Source organism: Carlito syrichta, unplaced genomic scaffold, assembly GCF_000164805.1.
Source record: "Carlito syrichta isolate Samal-C Ts95f unplaced genomic scaffold, Tarsius_syrichta-2.0.1 Scaffold113510, whole genome shotgun sequence".
NCBI classification, from domain to species: Eukaryota; Metazoa; Chordata; class Mammalia; order Primates; family Tarsiidae; genus Carlito; species Carlito syrichta.
Genome location: NW_007057606.1, coordinates 107,990 through 130,352, shown reverse-complemented (window position 1 = coordinate 130,352; position 22,363 = coordinate 107,990). Strand labels below are relative to the sequence as shown.

Sequence of the window (22,363 nt, the reverse complement as noted above, 5' to 3'; positions counted from 1 at the left end):
AGCAGGTCGAGGCTGCGGTGGCTGGGAGCGGCCACTGCACTCCAGTCTGGGTCACAGAGTAAGACTCCAACTCAAAAAAAAAACAAAAACAAAAGACTGCTCTTTCCAGCCAGGTGCGGTGGCTCACACCTGCAATCCCAGTTCTTTGGGAGGCTGAGGTGGGAGGACTGCTTAAGCCCACAAATTCAAAACCAGCTTGGGTAACATAATGAAACCCAATCTCTACAAAATTCTAAAAAATCAGCCGGGTGTGGTGTCAAGTGCCTGTAAGCCCGGCTACTTGGGAGGCTGAGGTGAAAAGATCGCCTGAGCCCAGGGGGTCGAGGCTATAGTGAGCCATGATCATGCTACCGTACACCAGCTTGGCCAACAGAGTGAGAACCCAACTCAAAAAAAAAAAAAGACTGCTCTTTCCAAAGGGGAAAACAGAAGGAGCAGTGCATAGAAATAAGGTGGGAATGATAAGGCCAGCTTTTCCCAGCCTTTTCCTCCCTGTAACTCGAACTGTCGGAACCTTCCCAATCCTCAGCTAGAAGCTATCTAGGACAAGGCAGACTGCAGCAAGTCTCAGTGGAACCCAGTGCTTACCTAGGAGGAGGGCTCCACATGTCCTGCAGAGACCCCACCTCATACTCTGCCCCTCCCCAAGAAGGACCAGGGAGACAGCACCTTTAGAAGAGCCCAGGGAAGGCTTGGAATTCTCATGTGTCAGCGAATGCTTTGTCACAGGGCAAAGGCTCAGGGGACAAGTCAAGGAATGGAGTGCCCAGTTTGGAACAGCTGGAGCTGTCTGTCCCTCACAGCAGCAAGGGCAGCTGGGACCCAGCCAGCACCTTACCATGTACTGGGGGAGGCTGTGCAGCATTCCCTGGTAGAGCATTTCACATGGCGTCTCTGGCACCACCTCTTCCCCCTATGGCAAGACATACAGTTTGCCAAGGTCACTTTCCGGGTGACCAAAAGCCAGGTTTCCTTGGTTGTGAGAGGTGGAATAGAAAGAGCTTGAGGCTGGAAGTCGGATCCAGGTTGCTGTCCTTGCCTTGTTAATGACTCACTGTATGACCCTGAATAGGTTACCTGCCCTTTCTGGTCCTAGTTTCCTTTCCTATAGGATCATCAGGCAGGTCTGGGTGAACACTCAGGGCTTGGGATGCTGGAACAGATGCCCACACAGCGGCCCTTCCTGTGGTGTCAATCTGAGGCCCACAGAGAGCTCTACAAGGCTCTGTAAGCCCTGAAGGAGAGGCAGGCGGCTCAGGAGTGAGGGCAAGGAAGGGAGTTGGGTAACCCATGGCATACCTTCAGCTACACTTCCCAAATATAAGCCAAATTCATCTACCTCTCCCTGTCCTCGCGGTTACTCCCCCAGTTGAGGTGAGCATCACCTCGCACCTTGATTATGGTAAGAGCTTCCTGACCAGTTTCCCCGCTTCTCCTCTCTCCTGGCCCAGTCCCCATGTGTAAAAACCTGAGTTAGATCACAGCATTCCTCCAATCATCTCTAAAGGCCTCCTCTGTGCTGTGTGTCAACTGTAGCTCCCTCCCGTTGCTGCAGGGCTACTGCTATGTGGCCCCAGGTCCCCTGTGGCTCATCTTGAGGACCCCAGGTCTGCCCCGTGCTCTGCCCCGCCTGGCCTTCTCACACCATCCCCAACCCCAAGCCTGCTGTTCCTTGGTAAGTTGTTCTCTCTGCGTGGATGCGCCTTCCCGATGCTCCTGTGGCTTTAGTTTAAGTGGCACCTTCTCAGAGGCCTACCTGCCCCAACTGTCCGATCTCCAGCTATCCACTAATACTTCCATCATGTCATCCTGTCTGACTCTTCTTTGTTGGGGCTACCATTCTCTGATGGCTTTGTTTACTTGTTTGTTTATCCTTCTTCCCTGATTTCAATATATCACGAAAGCAGGGGCCTTGCCTGTTTGCCCGGGCTGCACTAAGAGCCCAACGAGCTGACTGAATGCATCCACATGTGCTCTGTACCAGCCAGAGAGCTTCCCTCCCTCCTCCTCCTTCCAGATCCCTGGGGCTCACCAGGGACATGGGGCACTTTTCCAGCTCCTCTGCATTCTTCATCTGCACGTCTGCGATGGAGACATACTTGTGCTGGCGGGGACAAGAAGGCATCACAAAGGCTCAGGGCCTCGATCACACATGGTCCAGGCTCCTACTTGCTTCACCAAGAGGAGGAAGTGTCCTCATGGGTCTGTCCCCCCACACAGACATGAACTAGCTGGAGGCAAGAGTCTTTATTACCTCTGCATCATCAGCACCAACGTTCTTCACAGAGTTTGTTACTCTGTTTCTACTTTGTTGAACAGAAGCAAATACTGAAGCATTTACCTTCAAACAAAGTACAGGAAACCAAGACTGGGCCTGGGCCTTTGGGCCATGTCCTGGGAGTTTGGATGCCTGCGTGTGTATGCCTGAATTTTCACTCACCATGCTCACTCACACAGCGGACACAGAGCAGATGCCTACTGGGCCCTGGGCCTCTGTAATCAGTAGACGTATAGGGGGAGATTAGTGAAAGGAAAGGAAGAGAGCAGTGGGGCATGTGAGAGAAGGATGGGAAGGGGAAAGGAGCAAGAGGAAGAAGGAGCACTTTCCATCTGTCTGAATGTAGGAAACGGGGTGAGGCGGGAGAGACTGGATTTTTCCTATTTGGCCAAAGGTTTACAGAGGAACCACGGAAGATCCAGAAAGAATCTGGTACACGAGCCCTGCCTAGTGCTGGAACCCTGGTCACCCGACTTGCCCCAGGACTCCCTGTCCCTGAAGCCTGAGAGCCTGCCCGCTCACCTGTTTTAGGGTCTTCACACTCTCATGGATGGGCCTGGGCAATCCAACCAAGGTGTCTGTGTCCCTGGGAAAGGCCAGACACATAAGAGCACAGCATTAGAAGCACAGAGAGCTACGGCGACTCCCTGGCATCCCGTGAGCCATTTACCTTCATCGACCCCTGGTGCCCTGCCCCTTCCTTGGTAAGCTTCCAGGTCTCTCATTAGTGCTTCAGGACACAACAAATGCAATGGTCTACAGACAGGTTCCTGCACATCAGGAGGTCTGCAGAGTCTCTGAGGAACTCACTCGGTATGGGAGTGGCAGGGCCCTCTTGAAAGGGAGTGCAGCCCAGTCACACCTTAGCTGTGAAGCCCCAGGCATGAAGCCTTTGGACTGTGAAGAGACTGGTGAGAGGAGTTCCTGGGGGTGGGAAACGGGGACAACGGTATCTGTTCTGACCATGTCTCCTCTTCATAGAATCTTAGCCAATCAGAGCAGGAAGAGCCTGAGGGACCATCTGATCAAGACTCCCATGAGGAAGTTGAGGCTCAGAAGGGAAAGGACCTCTTGCGCAAGGTCCTACACCTGGCTGAAAACACCAGGGCTCCTTGAGGAGAGTGGAAGAAACCCAGGGAAAGGAAATCCACAGAAAGAGCCCGAAGTCGCCACTGGAGCTGCCTGGGCCTGGGGCTCTAGCTGCGCTAGGACCACCAGGCCACATCCTTTATCCAAGCCGCCTGCTCCCACCCTGCCAGCACCTACTCTGTGGCCAGTTCTGACCGTCTAGTCACTTACTGCCCCAGGGTGAAGCCGATGAACTTGTTCCTGCTCATCTCCAAGAAGTGCTCAATGTCCTTCTGTCTGATGGTGGAGAGACCAATCCCAGACAAGGGAAGAAAAGCAAATCTTGAGAGAAAGAAGCTTTCTGGGCTCCTACACCCTCAGTCGGAGGACTGGACGGTGGGGAGAGGCAGCAGTCAACAGAGAGAACTTCAGACTAGGAGTTCTGCCGCCAGAACCACTTAAGGAGCCAGGATGAATATGGAGATGGCTTCATCCTGGGCCTTTGGTAATTGAAACTCTAACACACAGGGGGTTTGTTGAAACCTACCTGACCTTTGGGGCCCAGGGGAGGCCCTTGGGAAAGGCCACCCGCTCAGCAGAGAGGGGTGCCTGTGAGGGTGGACGTGGCACCAGAGGGTCCTGCTCTAGTAGGTCTAATTCTCCATCCAAGGCTCGCTCCCCCTCGCTGGCAGACTCCTCTTCCTCCTCTGTGGCTGGCTCCTCAGTCTTGAAGAGATCCCGTTCATTGTAGATGTCCAGGCTGTCCTGCTTAGTGAGGAGTTGCTGGAGGGGGAGGAGGGAGGGAAGGTGGGCAGAGCTCTCACCCTGGGTATCCCTGTCTGTGGTCACCCTCTACCCCATGGGCTTCCAGACTTCAGGGAGCATGGAGTCAGAACTCAGCCCACTCCCCAGTTCAGCCCTACTGTCCCCACCAGGCCCAATCCCAGGACAAGAAGATTTAGGCAAACACACCAGTGGCCAGGGAACAAAGCAAAGATCATCCCAAGGTCACAGTTACTAGCTTTCAGAAAGCACGGGTGTGTTTTGTTTTGTTGTTTTTTTTTGCCAGCACGTTCCTTCCTAATTATGCTCTGCTTAGGTGAACATTCATCTAGTTTGTCTTCTGTAAGTGTATGCCAGCTGGCTGACTGAGGAAGAGGAGGACAGAAGCTTGCTGCTAGGCAGAGGAAGCGGTTTTAGAATTTTAAATCTTGTCACAGAAAGAAAAAAAGCTTGGACAGAAATAGGCCAAAAAGTTAACAGTGACTGCCTCTGGTTGTTAAGGTTGTGGGTGATTTTTCTTTTCTCCTTTCATCACATTTTTATATTTGTTCCAAATTTTCTACAATGAGTAAGCGTTGCTTTATAAAACAAGAAAATAAAGGTTAGAAAAATCGCACTGCAGAGAATGTAGACTGGATGACTGAGCACGACTGTCTAGCCCTGCTGATGAACTGAAGTGGGCCAGGCAGACTGCTAAGGCATTGAGGCCCAGGCCGATAATCCTGTAGCAAGATATAGCTATGTGATGCGACATTATACGACTTGTCATTCTGACCTTTTCGTGACTGTAGACTGTAAGTAACATGTACAATAGATACTTTGGTTAACAATGGACTGCATATTCAATGGTGTACCCATAAGATAATACTGGTCGGGGAGACACCTCTTATCAACAAGGGTACCTGAATGAAGCATATTTGTATACCTAACCCTTAACTGTACCCCACAATATCATAATAAAAAATATTGATTAAAAAAAGATAATACTGGTTTGTTTGGTTTTTTTGAGTTGGAGTCTCACTCTGTCACCCAGGATAGAGTGCAGTGGCACCTTCACGGCTACACCAGCCTTGACCTGCTGGGCTCAGGCAATCCTTCTGCCTTAGCCTGGAACTACAGGCATGTGCCACCATACCTGGATACTTTTTAAATTTATTATAGAGATGAGGTCTTGACAAGTTCCTTAGTGGTCTCGAACCCCTAGGCTCAGATAATTCTCTTGTCTGCACTTTCCAAAGTGTTGGGATTACAGGTGTTGAGCCACTACTGGCTTGACAGTATTTTTACTGTACCTTTTCTATTTTTAGATACACTAATACCATTGGGTTACAATTCCATACAGTGTTCAGTAGGGTATCCTGCCATATGGGTTTTTAACCTAAGAGCAATAGACTATATGCCTAAGTGTGCAGTAGACTACACCATCTAGGTTTGTGTAAGCATACTCTATGATGCAATCTCGTACAATGACAAAATTGCATAATGTCACATATCTCAGAATGTATTCCTGTTGTTAAGCAATGTGTGACTATACACCTGGAACCCTAACCTGTCATTTCTCAAATGTAGTTAGCCTCTGGTTCCAGGTCCAGATAAGAGTGTGGCTAGCTCAGAGGAGACCTTCTTGTTGCCCAAAAAAAAGGTAAATTGCCTCAGTCCAGGCACACAGATCTTCAGGGGCCCCAGGTCCCCAATCCCAAGATTATACCCTGACTGCTGTTCAGACAGCTAAGGCATTGAGGCCCAGGCCGATAATCCTGTAGCAAGAGATAGCTACGTGATGTGACATTACAGTGTTATATCAGGGCAATTCAAGGCCTGTCAGGGAAGAGGGACAGAGGCCAAAGCAAATCCTAAGATTTCAAAGCAGTCACAGGGCCAACCCGGGCGAGGATGAGCTGAGTTATTGACTCCCCTTTCCCCCCACACCCAGTAGCTCGGGATGTTGATTTGTGGCCAGCCAGTGTCATAACACCACTGTCTGCCTTTGTCCATACCCTTCGAGAACCACGACGGCCTCGCAGCTTGGAGGGTGGTGGTGCCAGCTGGGACTCCCCCAGGTCCAGAGTGTAAGAGGGTGGGGAGGCAGCGCGCATGCTCCTCACCACCTGGATACTGTCCTCCGCCAGTGGAGGCAGCCCCAGTTCCGCCCGCTTCTGGACTTTGAGAGCCTGAAGATGTTCAAATCCTCCGAGGGTAAACTGAGGAGGAAACAGGGAGGGGGCAGAGAAGAAAGGAAGTGAGGGGAGTCAGAGGGAGGAGGCCAGGAAACATGGAGGAAGAGAAAGTCGTGAACTCCAGGCCCCTCAGACGCGCTCCTTAGCAAGGAAGTAGCAAAGCAGGATAGGGTAGACACAGTCACCACCCTGCCTGAGGAGCCCAGGGACCAGGGTAAGCCGGAGGGGGACATTGCCAGAGCTTGGGAAAGGCACTCCTGAGGGCTTCCACTGAGAAAATAGGAAACAATCTCCTTTTTTTGGTAGGTCTGAAAAAGTTTATTTAGAAAGTAGATCAGAGAAAAATGGTGGATTCACATCTCTAAGACTGGAGAGGGCCAGACGCTTCAGGAACGCTGGGCTGATCTCTCTTTTTAAGAAGCACATCCAGATATCTGTCCTCAGAGTCAATCTCCTCTGGGGTCAGGAGACAGTTCCCCTGTGAGGCTGCCTGGAGGGTATACGGTTCAGCCAGCCTTGTGGGCCAGAAGCTGAAAAATCAGGTTGAATAATTGTAACAAGACTGCAACCATATCCTTGGAAGGACTTTTTTTTCTTTTTTTTTGAGTTGCAGTCTCACTCTGTCACCCTGGCTGGAGTACACTGGCACGCTCCCAGTCACTGCAGCCTTGACCTGCTGGGCTCAGATGATCCTTCCGCCTCAGCCTTCCAAGTAGCCAGAACTACAGGTGCACGCTACTATGCCCAGTTTTTTTTAATTTACTGTAGAGACGGGGTTTCACCATGTTGCCCAGGCTGGTCTCGAACCTGTGGGCTCAGGCAATTCTCTTGCCTCTGCCTCCCAAAGTGCTGTGATTATAGTCTTGAGCCACCATACCCAGCCATTTTTTTCTTTTTTTTCTTTTTTTTTAAGTTGGAGTCTCACTCTGTCACCCAGGCAGAGTGCAGTGGCATCTCACCGCCACCGCAGCCTCGACCTGCTGTGCTCAGGTGATCCTTCCGCCTCAGCCTTCCAAGTAGCTGAAACTCTAGGCACATACCACCACACCTGGCTAATTCTTTGATTTATTATATGATGAGGTTTTGCCAAGTTGTCCAGGCTGGTCTCAAATCCCTGGACCCAGGCAATTCTCTCACCTCCGCCTCCCAAAGTGATGGGATTACAGGCGTGAGCCACCACGCCTGGCTTTTTCTAAAAAGTAAATCCTCTATCTGGAGGGAGGACAGGCACTCACCCCAACATTTTACAGTTAGAAAAACATTTTACAGAGTTGCCCAAAGTTCCTCTGACTCGGCAGAGCCCAGCCCTCCTGACTTTTAGCCTGTATTCTTTCCATCTAACACTGGCTCTGTGGGGGTGGTGTCCCACACCCCGGCTCATGGGGTGGCATCTCCAACCAGGAGCAACAGGAAGCCTGCCCTGGCACAGGATGTCTCATGCTCCCAGGACAACCCGTTGCCCCTCCTCATCAGCTGAAGGCTGTTGGCTGAAGGCTGCTCTGTCCTGTTGCCCCGCTCCAGCCTCCTGGAACTGGTCTAGGAGAAAATGAGGCACATGGGACATTGCTGGTGTGGTGGGATGGGAGGCCGAGGGTCAGCAGCTCACCATGACCACCTTCCAAAGCAGGAGCAGGACCTTCTTGATGGGGAAGTGGGGGGCCGTGCCACTGCAGAACTTGGTCGCCATGGAGAAGAGCAGGAGGGCGAAAGGCTCCTCGTTGTGCATGGAGAAGCCTGGGGCGTGGAGGGGGTGTTTAGAGGGTGAGGCCAAGGCGGCAGAAACCCCACCCCACAACTCTGATCCTGAAGCCTAGGAAGGCTCTTGCCTCCCCCCAAAATGTGAGCCCCTGGCTCTCAGGGGGAGGCCTAGAAAGCCCCCGGGCGGAAGGAGCCCAGTGGGCAGAAGTCCCTCAAGGGCAGGAAGGGAAGTCGCAAGGTATGCTTAGCAGTGGTCCTAGCGTGATGCTTGGGGGTGGATGCCAAACCAGAAGCAGCAGCCCTTACAAAGATGTTGCTTTCCGGCTGTGGGGCTCAACGCACTTCACTTGCCCATATCAATACCTACATTTGTAAAGTCCAGCAGGCCTTCCTAACCTATCCCTCTCAAATGACAGCACCAACTTACATAGGGACAGAACTCAGTTTTCAGGGTGATCAATTCATTTGTTCATGGGGGCTCGTGATGGAGAGGGATGGCCACCCCCATTTATAACAGGGAAACCAAGGCACAAAGAAGTTCTATGACAGGTCCTAGCTCACAGATAGAGGGAGTCAATCAGGCCTGGCCCTCGTGCCTGCCATGCAGTGTCTGTCCTAAAAGAAAGTATATTAATTTTTTTTTTTTTGTCTTACTCCGTTGCCCAGGTTGGAATGCAGTGGTACACAGTGGTACACTCATGGCCACTCCGGTGTCAACCTGCTGGGCTCTGGCAATCCTGCTGCCTCAAACTTCCAAGTAGCTGGAACTACAGGGGTGCTACCGTGCCTGGCTAACTTTTGATTTTTGACTGTAGAGATGAGGCCTCGCCAAGTTGCCTGGGCTTGTCTCGAACCCACAGGCTCAGGCAATCCACTTGCCTCAGCCTTCCAAAGTGCTGGGATTATAGACTGAGCCACTGAGCCCCGCCAGGATGCTAATTTTTTAAAAAAGGACTGTCCGTGTCTCCCAGGTAGATGCTCGGCTTCCCATACCATCAGCCCCATCCCCGCCCTCCTCAAGTGCTGCCTTACTCAGCTCAGTGCGGAAGGTCTCCCGGGCTGTCCTCCAGCCACAGGGATCTGTCTCTCGCTCCAGGCGAATATTTTCCACCATGAGGTACATGACACTCAGCAGCACCCTGGAGTCACAGAGGGGTCACAGAAAGTTCCCAAGGCAGGCCACAGTCCGAGACCTCAGGGATGGCCTTGGGGAACCCACCCCGGTGAGGTTAGCAAGAGGGAAACTTCCTGAAGGCCTAAGTCATCTGGGATTTGGAGAGAAGGCAGCCTGGTGCTAATCATCCCCATTCCAAGCCCATAGCCAGTCCCACTCACCGGAGCTCTGTGCTGTCGGCGATGGAGACGGCAGGTTTCCGCAGGGCACTGCTGCAGGCTTGGCTGTTGCTGCCAGAGGCAGAGGGAAAGAACGAGAACCCATAGGCCTCTTTCCCCTGTGCGTCCTCCCTTATCACACACACCAGCACCTGCCATCCCCTAGCTATGCAGTCACTGACGACTGGTCTAAGGAAAAGGAGTCCTCAGGTTTCCTTGCCACTTCAGGGAGCCTCTGTGGTAGTCCCATTCCTCTAGCAGTCCCACTTAGTACTGTGCTGGATGCAAACCAGATGCTAAGCAATGCCTGATGCATAATATGCAGATTTACCCTATCTAAAACTCCCGGAGTAGCACAAAATGAGGGTCACTGTAATGGTGGCAGGAGGTAAGGCCACCATGGAGCTACACCCTGAGAGGGAGAGAACTGGCACAGTGACAGGTCCTGTCCTGGGGTTACGCTCTCGGGTAGAAGTTTCCCTCATTAATTCCAGCATTAGGCTGAGCTGAGAAGGGCTTGAATAAAAAGTGAACCCCTAGGATAAGCCCCTGAAGACCAGGATTAAAGCTACAAGTGGGGCAGCAGCTATTGCCGAGCCCATCTCCTGGAGGGAGGACAGCCTGTCAGAGAGCATGACTGGAGGGAGGGGAGCTTTCCACAGGCTTTCGGCTGAGGTGTGAGGAGACCCAGCTCCCCACAGGGGTCTCTATGGTGAGCACCAGTGTGGGACCAGAGGCCATTTCAGGAAGGGGTGTCCCAGCCTGCCCTCCCCCAGCCTCCTCACTCGATTTCCATGTGGAGCAGCTCCAGGAAGGCCGAGAAGGTTCCCATCTGGTAGAGCAGAAAACAGTTGTACCTGGACCAGTGGAGCACATCGACCTCTGAGTCACATTCCCCAAAAGTGCCTAAAGGACCAGACAGTTGCCTCAGGGGTTGAGGGAGGCAGCATCCTGGCTCCTTCCACCTACCCCATAAGCACGAGACCGTCCCGTCCACCCTGCCTGGTAATCTGAAGGTGTGACAGGACCCCTAGAACTTCCTGGAATGAGTCAGGGGAGGAGAGACAGTCTCCAGGCTCATGTCCAGTGTACTTATTCACAGCCTGTCTGCAACGCGGATTCCCTCATAGGCAGAGCCTAAGATAAGTGAGGATTCAAGTGCAAACGGCTTACTTGGGAACTGACCAGGGATCATCATAAAGAACTGGGAGAGTGAAACGGAAGAAAAGGCAGTCAAAAGCATTCACGCTAAGGGGAAGCTCTGGAAAAGCATAAAACACAAAACTCAGGGTCATCTCATCCGCAAGGGGCGACAAAGGCACTGGATGAGGGGTGCTGAACGTTAATTTGCTATGCTTCCTGGCTGCCCTGTGTGGGCTGCAGAAAAGGCCCTTGGGCATGGTGGTACCTGCCTGTAATCCCAGCAACTCGGGGGCTGAGATGGTAGACGGGCTTGAGCCCAGGAGTTTGAGACCAGGCTAGGCAACACAGTGAGACCCCATCTCTGAAAAATAAAAGAAATTTTAAAAAAAGCCCTGGCCAGGTGTGGTGGTTCAAGCCTGTAATCCCAGTACTTTGGGAGGCCGAGGCGAGAGCCCAGGAGTTCGAGACCAGCCTGGGCAACTTGGTGAGACCTCATCTCTACAATATATAAAAAAACTTAGCCGGGCATGGTAGCATGCACCCGTAGTTCCAGCTACTTGAAAGGCTGAGGCAGAAGAATCGCTTGAGCCCAGCAGATTGACACTGGGTGGCTGTGAGCATGCCACTGTATTCCAGCCTGGGCAATGGAGTAAGACTCTGACTCAAAAAAAAGAAAGCCCTTAGGCAAAAATATAAAGGTACCGACACTTGGAAGTTGGCCAGCACACAGGCACTGCCATGTTTGCTCATCTTACTTCATCCAGTGTCTACCCTCTTTCCTCTGTTTTTCTCTTTACAATTTTTTAGCTCCCAACTAACTGGTTCTGTCAACAATTCTCATGTTTATGATCTCAGGCTTACTTTCACCAGTCCGGTGAGGCGACTCCATTTCCCTTTCCAACCCCTGGCTAACAGTTTCTTCTGGAAAACTTTTCCCCAATTAACCTCATTTAGTTCTGATCATCTCCAAATTACCCACAGCATCTACTCCTGAGGCTATGTTGGCTTGAACCTTCAAATCCCAGTGGGAAACAGTGAAGAGGGTTTGGTGTGAGTCTCTGACACTGCCCAACCTCCTCTCAGTTTGGGGGCCCGGCCCCAGCTGATGAAAGAAGTCTCCATGGTCAGACGGGGGCACATTGCCAGCCCTGGCCACACTGACTCTCCTGCTAGTCTTCACAGAGGATCACAGTGCAGGTCAGAGAAAAAACAGCAGTATAAACACTGATGTGGCTGTAGCGATCACGGTGGACCCCAAGGGATCCAGAACCACACTCCACACCACCTCCTCATCCTCCTCAGAAGCACAGGCTCCTCCCAGCACACGACAAGACTGTCCTGGGGAAGCAGGTGACCTTGCTCTCTCAGCGCAGCCTGCCTCACTCCTTGCCTGCCCCCGAGACGCCACTTCTCTCCCCAGCCCCACCCTGCTCCAGCTGGTCAGGGCGGTCACTCACCTTGGGCCAGGTAAAGAACTGCCCGGGCCACCTTCAGCCGCCTCTCCCTACTGACCACCTCCAGCCGGTCCAGGAGTCCCATGACATACGCCTTCTGGGCATCCTCCTCCAACTCCAGCCATTCCTTGCCCTGCACTGAGGGCAGAAGGTCATGCACACGCAGGGTTAGCTACCACCCCCTTCCGGGAGGGCTCCTGAAAGGAAACCCACAGCCCCTAACACATTCTTCCCTCCAAAAGCTCTCCTTGTGTGACTGAGAGAGAATAAGGAACAGGAAAGGACCCACAGTGTCCTGGCCTGAACCCACTCTGTCTCTCCATCTTCTGCTACCCCCTCTGTTCTTCACACACAGCCTGTCCTATCCTGTCCTCCTGCCTGTCCTCAGGGAATCTGTCCATCTCTGTACATATCTAATTCCCAATCATTGTTATAGGCCCTGTAGAAAATGATCTCTCCCATTCTTACAGGCCCAATACAAAATCACCTCCTTCTCACTAATGCTCTAGTCAAAAGCTCTGCTCCCAAGACATTTTAAAACTTTTCGGCTGGGCTCAGTGGCTCAGCCTGTAATCCCAGCACTTTGGGAAGCCGAGGCAAGTGGATTGCTTGAGCCCGTGGGTTCGAGATCAGCCCGGGTAATTGGCAAGACTTTGTCTCTACAATAAATAAAAAATTAGCTGGGCATGGTAGCATGTGCCTGTAGTTCCGGCTACTTGGAAGGCTGAGGCAGAAGGATTGCCGGAGCCTAGCAAGTTGATGCTGGGGTGGCCATGAGTGTGCCAGTGCACACTCCAGCCTAGGTGATGGAGTGAGACTCCAACGCAAAAAAACAAAACAAAGCCGGGCTCGGTTGCTCAGCCTGTGATCCCGCGCCTTTGGGAGGCTGAGGTGAGTGGATTGCCTGAGCCCGCGGGTTCGAGACCCGCCTGGGCAGTGAGACCTCATCTCTACAATAAATCAAAAACTCAGCCGGGCGTGGTAGCGCATGCCTGTAATTCCGTCTACTCGGAAGGCTGAGGCGGAAGGATCGCCGGAGCCCAGCAGGTCGAGGCTGCGGTGGCTGGGAGCGGCCACTGCACTCCAGTCTGGGTGACAGAGTGAGACTCCAACTCAAAAAAACCACAAAAAACAAAACAAAACAAAACAAAAAAACTTTTCTGTGATCCTCAGCATTTTTCTCTTGGCCTCAGCTAGTTTTGTGATGTGCATGCCTCCTCCCTCTCCCCCCGGACTATAACATCTTTCTAGAAGTTGCTTCTCATTCTTGCCTCTTGCATCTAACACAGAATGAATACTTACTACACATCTGTTGAAATAAAAATTGAATTGACACTGACCGAGTATAGAAATGGAGGTCTGGGAATGTCATGGTGTGGGCACATGAAATGCGTACCGAGAGTGGTCAGAGACAGGGGTTGAACACTAAGGCCAAGGGTTCTATCGGGCAGCAGGTACCAGCCCAGCCCCCACCTCACCATCCCTCTTCCTCTTGTCCTTTACAAAGGAAAGCAGCCCCGCCAGGCTTCTCTTGCTTCTGTCCCATGGCCTCTCCACTTGGGTTATGGAGAACCCTGTGTCCCGTGGACAGAAGGGAAGGGCACACAGTGATGGGGTGACGGTGAGGACAACGACTGCTACTCTGTTTAGCCTTTTACAAAAGCAGGCTGAGATGTCAGAGGAAGAAAGCAGGTCTCTGGGTGAAGACCTGGGATCACCTTGAGTCTTGAAATCTTCTTCAAAGCACCTCCTGTTATTGGTGAACTCCAGGTTCTCAGTGTAGCTATACAATTCTGTGGCAGGAGAGACAGAACACAGTCATGTTCAGGAGATCCTTAAAGAAGGGGCTGGGTAGAGAGGGTGGCATGAGAGAGCCGGAACTTCCAGCACATTCCTGTGTCCAATTCCATCCAAAGTCAGCTTCCTCCCTTTCCGAGCAGTTAAAAATAGTCACTGTGTCCCTGGGTGATTAAACCATCAAACCTGTCCTTCCCTCGCCAGCTGGCTGCTGAGTAGAGAGAGGCAGCCTTCAGCATCTGGTGAGGGCCAGGAGGAGGGCTGGAGCCCAGAGAACTTAATGCCATCACTCCTGTGTTTTAGGGCTGCAACCCTTCTGGTCTGTCAACCCAGACTGGGACTATCCCATCTCTAGAGAAGAGGAGGCCAACACAGACTTGGAGGCAAGATCCTTGTGTTGTTCAGAAAGCCAGGACAAGGGCTGAAAAGTCATTGCTAGGCTCTTCAGGGTTGCAGAGAGTCTGTTCTCTCCCTGCTGAGTCTGTTCTCTCCCTGCTCAAAGGGTACAGTTTAGGCTCCTGCTCATGGCCACCCGAGCAAAGGCTGTAGAAAGCCATGCAGAGAACAGCTCTGGTTGCCAAAAAGCTGCCCATGCTGGGAAAATCTAACTTTACTGACAGCAGCCTTTTGAGACAAAATACAGAGAACCCTTTCCTCAACACACACACACACACACTCTAAAACATTATACCTGCACCCTCATCTTATATAGAAGATGACTGAAATCAAGAAGTCAACAGGTGATACTCAAAATCTCTGCTCCCCACCTGAGACCCTTCCTGGAAATCGAACTAGGCCACAGGTAATTCACAAAGCAGGAGAAATTCACTTAGTTCCAGCCAGCTGTCGAATGGTTGAGAAACACCTTTTCTGGGTAGAAGGTTTTGAGTCCTGAGCTCCAGAATCCAGGAGTGACAAAAGCAAATCCCATTCCTTAAATTCTTCAGTCATTAGCAGAGAACGGGAATACATCCACACAGTATTTAAGAGTAAAGCACCACAAGCCCAGCTAGAAAAGTGAGCAAGGCTCTTAGGTAATAAACTTTGGTTTTCTTCTTTTTGTTTTTTAAATTTTAGATTATGAATTTCCATACACAGATAAATACAGAATAGTACATTTAAGATACCTCATCTTCTGCCCAGATTAAACAAATGTTGGCACTGGTCATATCTGCTTCACACTGTTCTCAGACTATCTTATCTCCATCTTAAAAACAGTGTAATGAACCTGGTGTTCAGCCTGAACTTGAACATGTCCATTCTAATATTTTTTTCTACATATGTACATGCTTGTAAACAACATATGATATTGTTCTGTTTTTCCTTTTTTTTTTTTTTTTTTGAGTTGGAGTCTCACTCTTGTTACCCAGGCTGGAGTGCCATGGCATGCTCATGGCTACCGCAACCTCAACCAGCTGGACTTAGGCAATCCTTTTGCCTCAGTCTTCCAAGTAGCTGGAACTACAGACACACACCACCATGTCTGGCTAGTTTTTGTGATTTATTGTAGAGGCGAGGTTTCACCAAGTTGCCCAGGCTGGTCTTGAACCCCCGGTCTCAGACAATCCTCTCATCTCAGCCTTCCAAAGTGCTGGGTTACAGGCTGAGCCACCGTGCCTGGCCAGGTCAATTATTTTAATGGCTATATAAAGAGGGCCCAAAAAGCCAGAATTTATTTATAAAAAATTATGTATTTATTCTTACATGTTTAAACTTCAGTCACCTTCAAAGTCCTCTCTGTTGGATACACTACCCCATCAAGGTACTTTTTCCACTGCTCGAAAGTTTTTGAACGCGTCCATTTTGATGCCTTTGCACTTCTGCCATTTTTTGTTTCACCTCTTCCACATCAGCAAAATGTTCCCCTTGGAAGACGTTTTTTATCCAGGGAAACAAAAAAAGGTCGCTTGGGGCGAGATTGGGTAAATGAGGTGCGGGGGATTTGGGGGCCATGCTGTTTTGGGTCAAAAACTGCTGAAAACTTAGCATGGTTTGGGCAGGTGCGCTCGTAAATCACCTATCATGAAATGGACAAATGAGTCGAAAGACTCCAAAAAAAATTCACTGAAGCCGAACACAGCCTCTCACAACAATGCTAGCTGGTACACTGATGCTGATGGGTTCCTAGAACACTTAGCTAGTGAGGGAAGCCTGTGTTGTAAGCGGCCCATCCTCCAAAAGATAATTCTGGGTTTTGTTGGGTCTCCCCTCACATAGTAGTATACTATGCTAATACGCAACAGTTTAAACCATTTCCCTACTGATGGGCATGTTGGATCATTTTCAATGTTTCACAACGATACATAAGGCTGCAAGAACCTTTCTGTGGTCAAGTGTAAGCTTCTTTGGTGTGCACATCCAGGAGAATTGCTGGGTTATAACATGCGACATCTCCAACTTGATTAGATATGACAAAGTTGCTTTCTAGTTTTATACCCTGCTCCCAGGCGTAACAGTGTATAAGAGCACTCATTTCTCTGAACCCTCATCAACTCTAGGCTTTTAGGTTTTGTAATCTGATGATTGTGAAATATTATCCCATTATTTTAATTTGCTTTTCCCCATTGAACAAATGAAATTCAACACTTTTTCATATACTTATTGACCATTTGGCTTTCTCCTCTATAAATTCCTACTCATTCTTTGCCTGCTTCTCTATTGGGTTATTCGTCTCGCTTCTCTACATATCTACATTTTCATATTCTGGATTCGAATCCTTTGTTGGTTATTAAACTTAGCTCCCTATTTCTCTGTCACTCATCACAAAATTTATTCCCTGCACTTATTCACAAGAACTTCTTTAAAGATGTCTCTTTTCTCTGAAAAAGCATGTCTCAAAGTGTCACTTCCACGTGACAGAATATTTAACTTTCACACCATTTCACCCAAAGCTGGCTTACTAATAATAACTGCCATTCATAGCACGTGTAACATAGAGGCCCCTAATGCAACGTTTACCCTAAGCTGAAAATCCAGATGGAGAGAAGCAGCCCTGTATGGAAAGAAGAATGGAATCCTGAGCTCCAGCTCACAAGCATCGGAGTAGAACTCCACCATAACGGATGTGGGTGAGGGTCCAGCCTCACTCTACTGGCCAGAGGTCTAGAGTTCTTCCTCAGACATTGTTGAGGTTTTAAAAAGGGACTGGTATTAGGAGAAGGGAGCAAAATGGAATGGGATAGAGAAAGAAGGGGGCAGGCAGAGATAAGGGTGAAAGAAAGAGAAAGAGGGACAGAGAAAAGGTGGTGAGGAAACATGTTTGAGAGTGCACCAAAGAGAACAAAAATAGGTAAGCAAGGAAGAGTGACAGAATGACAGAACGAAGAATGACAGCCAAGGAAAATTCACAGGAAGAACTGTGAAAGAGATATTTACCACTGAAAGGTGGGGAGAAGGGACATGTGCAGAACGGCCCTTGTTGAACAGCTACCGGCTGAGAACAGACAAGCTATGGGGAGATCAGGGTCCTCCCTCTCCCCCTGGCCATCCTCCCGCCAGCACGGACCATCAGCCTCATACCTGACAGTTCTGCTGCATGCCCGTCTGCATCGCCATACTCAAACTCCAGCGTAGGGCAGTCCACAGAGCCCTGAAAAGGAGACATGTTTCTGGTAACTGAGATAACTTGGGAGAAAGATTACACCCTTATCTCATCTTCTTCCCCTCGTGAAGGCCAGGGTTAGATCAGGGAGGCGGCTGGGCGAGTCCAAACTGGGTCTTTCACCCCAGAGGGACAATCCTCCAAGCCAGCACCTGAGGCTTGGTATGGGAAGGGCTGGGGAGTCCCATACAGAATCAGAAAGTCTGGGCAAAAGGCAGGATTGTGAACACCCATGAAAGCTCCCATCTGTACCCGTATCAGATCTATACCAATAGGGCAGAGGAGCGTCTAGCCGATTTCTACAAAAGTGAGAAGGACAAGAGCAAAAGAAAACTGGATTCTAGCCTCAGTGGTCATCAACCCACTGTATGATGTGGGGACATGTTGTGCTGTAGGTCATAGTTCCTTATCTACAAAAAAGAGGTTCTTCAGTGCAAATATTCCACAGCTTTAAGACTGTCAAATAAGGCAGCATTTCTACTCTACATCGTAGTAAAGGCTAGATTTCCTATGACTGCATATATGTGTATAATCCTATTAAAATATTTTTAATGTAACCCCACTCTCTAACTTGCTTAAGCATTTTGGGGGTATTTCTTTCCAGTAAATGTTTATATATATGAATTTTTAAAATTCTCAGCTCTGTCACATACTATGTGATCTTGGGCAAGTGAATCTCTCTTACCTTAGTGGGATATAGATATATTGGTCTTTGCTCCCAGCTCCTGGCACACAGCTCCTAAAACCCTTAGAATTCCTAAGTGACAGGAGTATCTGTTATTCGTAAGACCTGTCAACCCTACCAGAATTTATGCTAATGAGGTGTCTCATGGTGGGCGGCAACAAGGGCATGATTAGAGGATTTCATTTTCAGGCTCCCCTCGCCCCCCGGGGGGGAGGAGGACTAGAAGTTAAGCTCAGTCTCATGGCCACTGGTTTAATCATGCCTAGGTAATGAAATCCCATATCAAAGCCAGAAGCAACTCAGCCCTAGCAGTTTTGGCTTGAACAGTGATACGTGCTAGGAGGCTGCTGCCCAGGGAGGATGTGGAATCCCCCCCCCCACTTTGTTCTATGCACCTCTTCCATCTGGCTGTTCTTGAGCTGCTTCCTTTATAACAAAATGGCAATCGTAAGCACACACTTTCCTGAGTTCTGTGAGTCATTCTAGTGAATTACGGAGCCTGGAGGAAGGGTCATGATAACCTCTTAATTTGTAGCTGGCCAGGCAGAAATTTGGGTAGCCTGCGGACCCCACCTGCGGTTGGCATCTAACATGGGGGCAGCCTTGTGGGACTGAATCCTTAACTTGTGGGATCTGTGCTGAGTCTGGGTAGTGTCAGAAGTGAACTGAATGACTGGATATCCAGTTGGTGTCAAGGAAGTGTCGGAAAATGACTTGCTCAGTTTTCTCATCTGTAAAATGAGGATAACAATAGGACTTGCTTCATAGAGACACTGTAAGGACTAAATGAGTCATTAAAGGAAAGGCACTTAGCACACTGCCTAGCACTTAGTAGCACTGTGGGTGGTTACTCTACAATTTTATTTATTTATTTATTTATTTTTGGTGCTTTCTCACATTTTATTTATCTGTCATGAGAGGTTTCTCTCTCTTTTTTTTCTTTTGAGTTGGAGTCTCATTCTGTCACGCAGACTTGACCTGCTGGGCTCCGGCGATCCTTCCGCCTTAGCCTTCCATGTAGCTGGAATTACAGGCGCACATTACCACGTCTGGCTAATTTTTGATTTATTGTAGAGATGAGGGCTCGCCAAGTTGCCCAGGTGGGTCTTGAACCCATGGGCTCAGGTAATCCACTCACCTCAGCCTCTCAAAGCGCTGGGATTACAGGCTGAGCCACCAAGTCCGGCTGATGATAGGTTTTTCATACAATTTTAATATTATATTATAAAGGCATTCTCCTCATATCATTATGACTTCCACTTTAATTGGCTGTATAAGTAGATGAATATTTATTGGTTTACTCAACCAGTTCTCAATTGTTGAACATTTAAGATGTTTTAATTTTTCTTTCTTTCTTTCTTTTTTTTTTAGTTGGAGTCTGGCTTTGCTGCCTAGGCTGGAGTGTAGTGGTACAAGCAGGGCTCAGGTAATCCTTCTGCCTCAGCCTCCCGAGTAGCTGGGACTACAGGCGCACACCACTATGCCTAGCTAATTTTAAAATTTTTTTTGTAGGGATGAGTCTTGCTCTGTTGCCCAGACTGGTCTCAATCCCTTGAGATCAAACAATTCTCCTGCCTCTGCCTCCTAAAGTGCAGGAATTACAAGGCGTGAGCTACCACTCCTGGCCTAATTTTTCTTTATTATATGCAGGAAGCCTCAAAACACTTAGAAATTTTTAAATATTTAAGATCTTTCCTAAGGATAGGTTTGCAAAGAGGAAATTAATGAATCAAATCTTATGATATGTTTATGGCTCTGTGTGCATGACAAAGTTGTTTCCCAAAAACACTGTATCAATTTACATTGTCAATAAGGCAAATCATATTTAAATCCATAACAAAGATTTTCCAGCACTTGGATTACAGGAGCCAGTAGGGAAAAACAATGGAGTGTTGGGAACAATGCTCCATTTTTTGTGGTGGTGTTTTACTCTGGTAAGTAGGGACCAAAAACCTCTCTCTCTCTCCTCTGTATATATAGTTCAGAAAAGAAGGAACAAAATGAAAGACAGAATCTCAAAATGAAGGTTAACAAAATATTTACTCTTACTATATGTGATGCATACACATTTTCTATTTTTTTATTTTTTCTTGTGTCCTCTGTAGACCAGGATATTATTTCTTAAAAAAATATTGGTCCCAATTGACAGATTGCCTCCTACAGTTAGAAAAACATTGTTTCATTTAATTTTTTTTCTTTTCTTAAGAAATAGAGATGGAGTCTCACTATCCTAACCAAGCCAGTCTCAAACTCCTGGTCTCAAGGGATCCTCCCACTTCCATCTCCCAAAGTGCTGGGATTACAGGTGTGAGCTACTATACCTGGCTGAAAAGGTTTTAAATTGTATGCATCCTTTACACTTAATATCTTGAGCTAAATTTTAGAAAACTTCATGTCAATGATCTGAATTTTCCTCATTTTACCATAGACAGCTAAAACTCTGTCAAGGACTTTGAGAATCAATAGGCCAGGAGATATGGCTAAGAGGCCTGGGGTGAGTCCTCTTGTCAGGTGAAGAATCTTCTTCTTAAGCAAATGGCAACTCTCCAGCTTCCTTTTTGGGCTGGGATGTTCATCCAGGAAGCCACTGGGAGAAGGCAGGTCAGCAGAGTCCCCAGGAACAAGGTGACATGGAGGAGGCTCTTGACTGCGCCAACAGCAAGTCTCTTCTGGTGATTCTCAGAAGCCCAGAGAGGGAAAACCCATCTCCTCTAAGGACCCTCTTCCACCGGAAAGCAAAAAGGGGTGGGGGCAGGGAGAGCAGACCTGGCACCAGGGTCCTTGGTGATGGGGCTGTGCGGCCGGGGAAAGCAGCTCTCAGCAGTGGAAGGGGAGAGGAGAAGAGTTCATCTCTCTAGCCAGCCTTCTGGCAGGCAAGAAGCCAAAGGGGCATGGTGGAGCCCAGGTGGGTATGGTTGCTGCAGTTGTTCACTCCAGGCATGAGGAGTGCAGCTGCAGATGGCAGATCAGCAGTGCTGCAAGTGGAAGGCTCAGTCTCTGGGCATCGAGCTCATTGGCAAAGCCCTGCACCCTCTGAACCTTTTCTTGAAGAGTTGATAGGTGGGAACAGACCTCTGACTTCAGATGGGAGATGGAGACAGAGACAGAGGTGGTTTTATTTCCCCCATGGAACAAATATCACTCTGAAATGATTTTACTGACTCATACATTATCTGTCTCATCTTCCCAACCCAATGAGAATGTTAGCTCCACAAGGGCAAAGACCTCGTCTCATTCACGGATGGACCTGTAGCACCTAAAACAGTGCCTGGTGTGTAGCAAGGCCTCGACGAATAACTGGTGAATTAATGAATGACTCATCTTCTACCAAGTCTCAGGAGGAGGGAGACACAGGGTACCCTAGAAGACCAGATTCTAACTGAGGGGGGAGGGAGGTAATGTGGTGGGTGTGACCTGGCAAGGCAGGAGGGCTGAGCTCTGCCTCTGCCTGGTGGTGACTTTGGGACAGTCTTTTTACCTCTTCCGTTTCTATCTTTAAAAATGGCTGGACTCCTACTCTGCTCGTGTCAGAGTGGAAAGCATACATGAGATTACTCTGGAAACGGATATGCCATTCATATGGTGAACTGCAGTCTGGGAAGCCAAACACCTGACTTCTAATTCCAGCTCCGCCACTCAGGGAGGATGAGGATGGTGATGGTGACACAGGAGCAAGAGCTGCTAGGTACCAAACTGTCACAGGCACTGCATCTGTACAAGGTATATTCAATTATCTCATTCTGACTTTATCACAACCTGGGGTTGTGATAATCCCATTTTATAGACGAAGAGACTGGAACTCAGAGAGGTTCAGTCATTTGTCAAAGGTCACACAGAGAGTAAATGGTGGGGCTGGGATTCAAAGCCTGGTGGGCCTGACTCCGAGGCTGGGCACTCCTGGCCCCTCACTCAGCCAGATGTCTGGTCTTCGAGCAAGTGACTTCTGCCTCGTATTCCTGTGGAATGACAGAGTGACATCGGAGGGTCGCTGCTTCCACACCTGCCGTCCTGGGCTCTGTCTTGACCCGCGTTCTGATCCCGCTGATGGAAACAGCCTGGACGGAGGCATGGGGTGTGATGATTATCCAATCCTGTCATCTTCCTGGTTAGGATCTGCTTATTTTTCAGAAGAGGAGGGAGACCCCAGATGCTCACACTCCTGTCTGCACGCCGGACCGTTCCCTCCAATCGGATCCCGGATCTCGTCCGTCTCCTCCGACCCTCACAGTAGCGTCCCCAGACCCACCAGCACTCCCGGGGTGAGGGGGAGGGCAGAGCCCCTTGGTCCGTGGCGTCAGCCCGGGGTCGCGAAGCGGGCAGCCTCGGGGGGGGTGGCCGCCCCCCGCC

The 22,363-nt window shown here is 49.5% G+C and overlaps 1 protein-coding gene across 1 annotated transcript in view; it reads right to left on the bottom strand.

Annotated features, from left to right (window-relative positions):
• The window catches only part of STRIP2 (striatin interacting protein 2), a 40,658-nt gene extending 23,324 nt beyond the window's left edge, over positions 1 to 17,334 (bottom strand). The window contains exons 1-13 of the mRNA XM_008071576.1: positions 17,250 to 17,334; positions 13,652 to 13,726; positions 11,937 to 12,071; positions 10,122 to 10,242; positions 9,340 to 9,408; positions 9,037 to 9,143; positions 7,913 to 8,040; positions 6,127 to 6,330; positions 3,894 to 4,129; positions 3,578 to 3,643; positions 2,801 to 2,864; positions 2,033 to 2,104; positions 839 to 913 (exon numbers count right to left, since the gene is read on the bottom strand). Coding sequence (XP_008069767.1) covers positions 839 to 913; positions 2,033 to 2,104; positions 2,801 to 2,864; positions 3,578 to 3,643; positions 3,894 to 4,129; positions 6,127 to 6,330; positions 7,913 to 8,040; positions 9,037 to 9,143; positions 9,340 to 9,408; positions 10,122 to 10,242; positions 11,937 to 12,071; positions 13,652 to 13,726; positions 17,250 to 17,334 — 1,437 coding nt within the window. The remainder of the gene's footprint in view (positions 1 to 838; positions 914 to 2,032; positions 2,105 to 2,800; positions 2,865 to 3,577; positions 3,644 to 3,893; positions 4,130 to 6,126; positions 6,331 to 7,912; positions 8,041 to 9,036; positions 9,144 to 9,339; positions 9,409 to 10,121; positions 10,243 to 11,936; positions 12,072 to 13,651; positions 13,727 to 17,249) is intronic.
• Between the last annotated feature and the right edge of the window lie 5,029 nt (positions 17,335 to 22,363).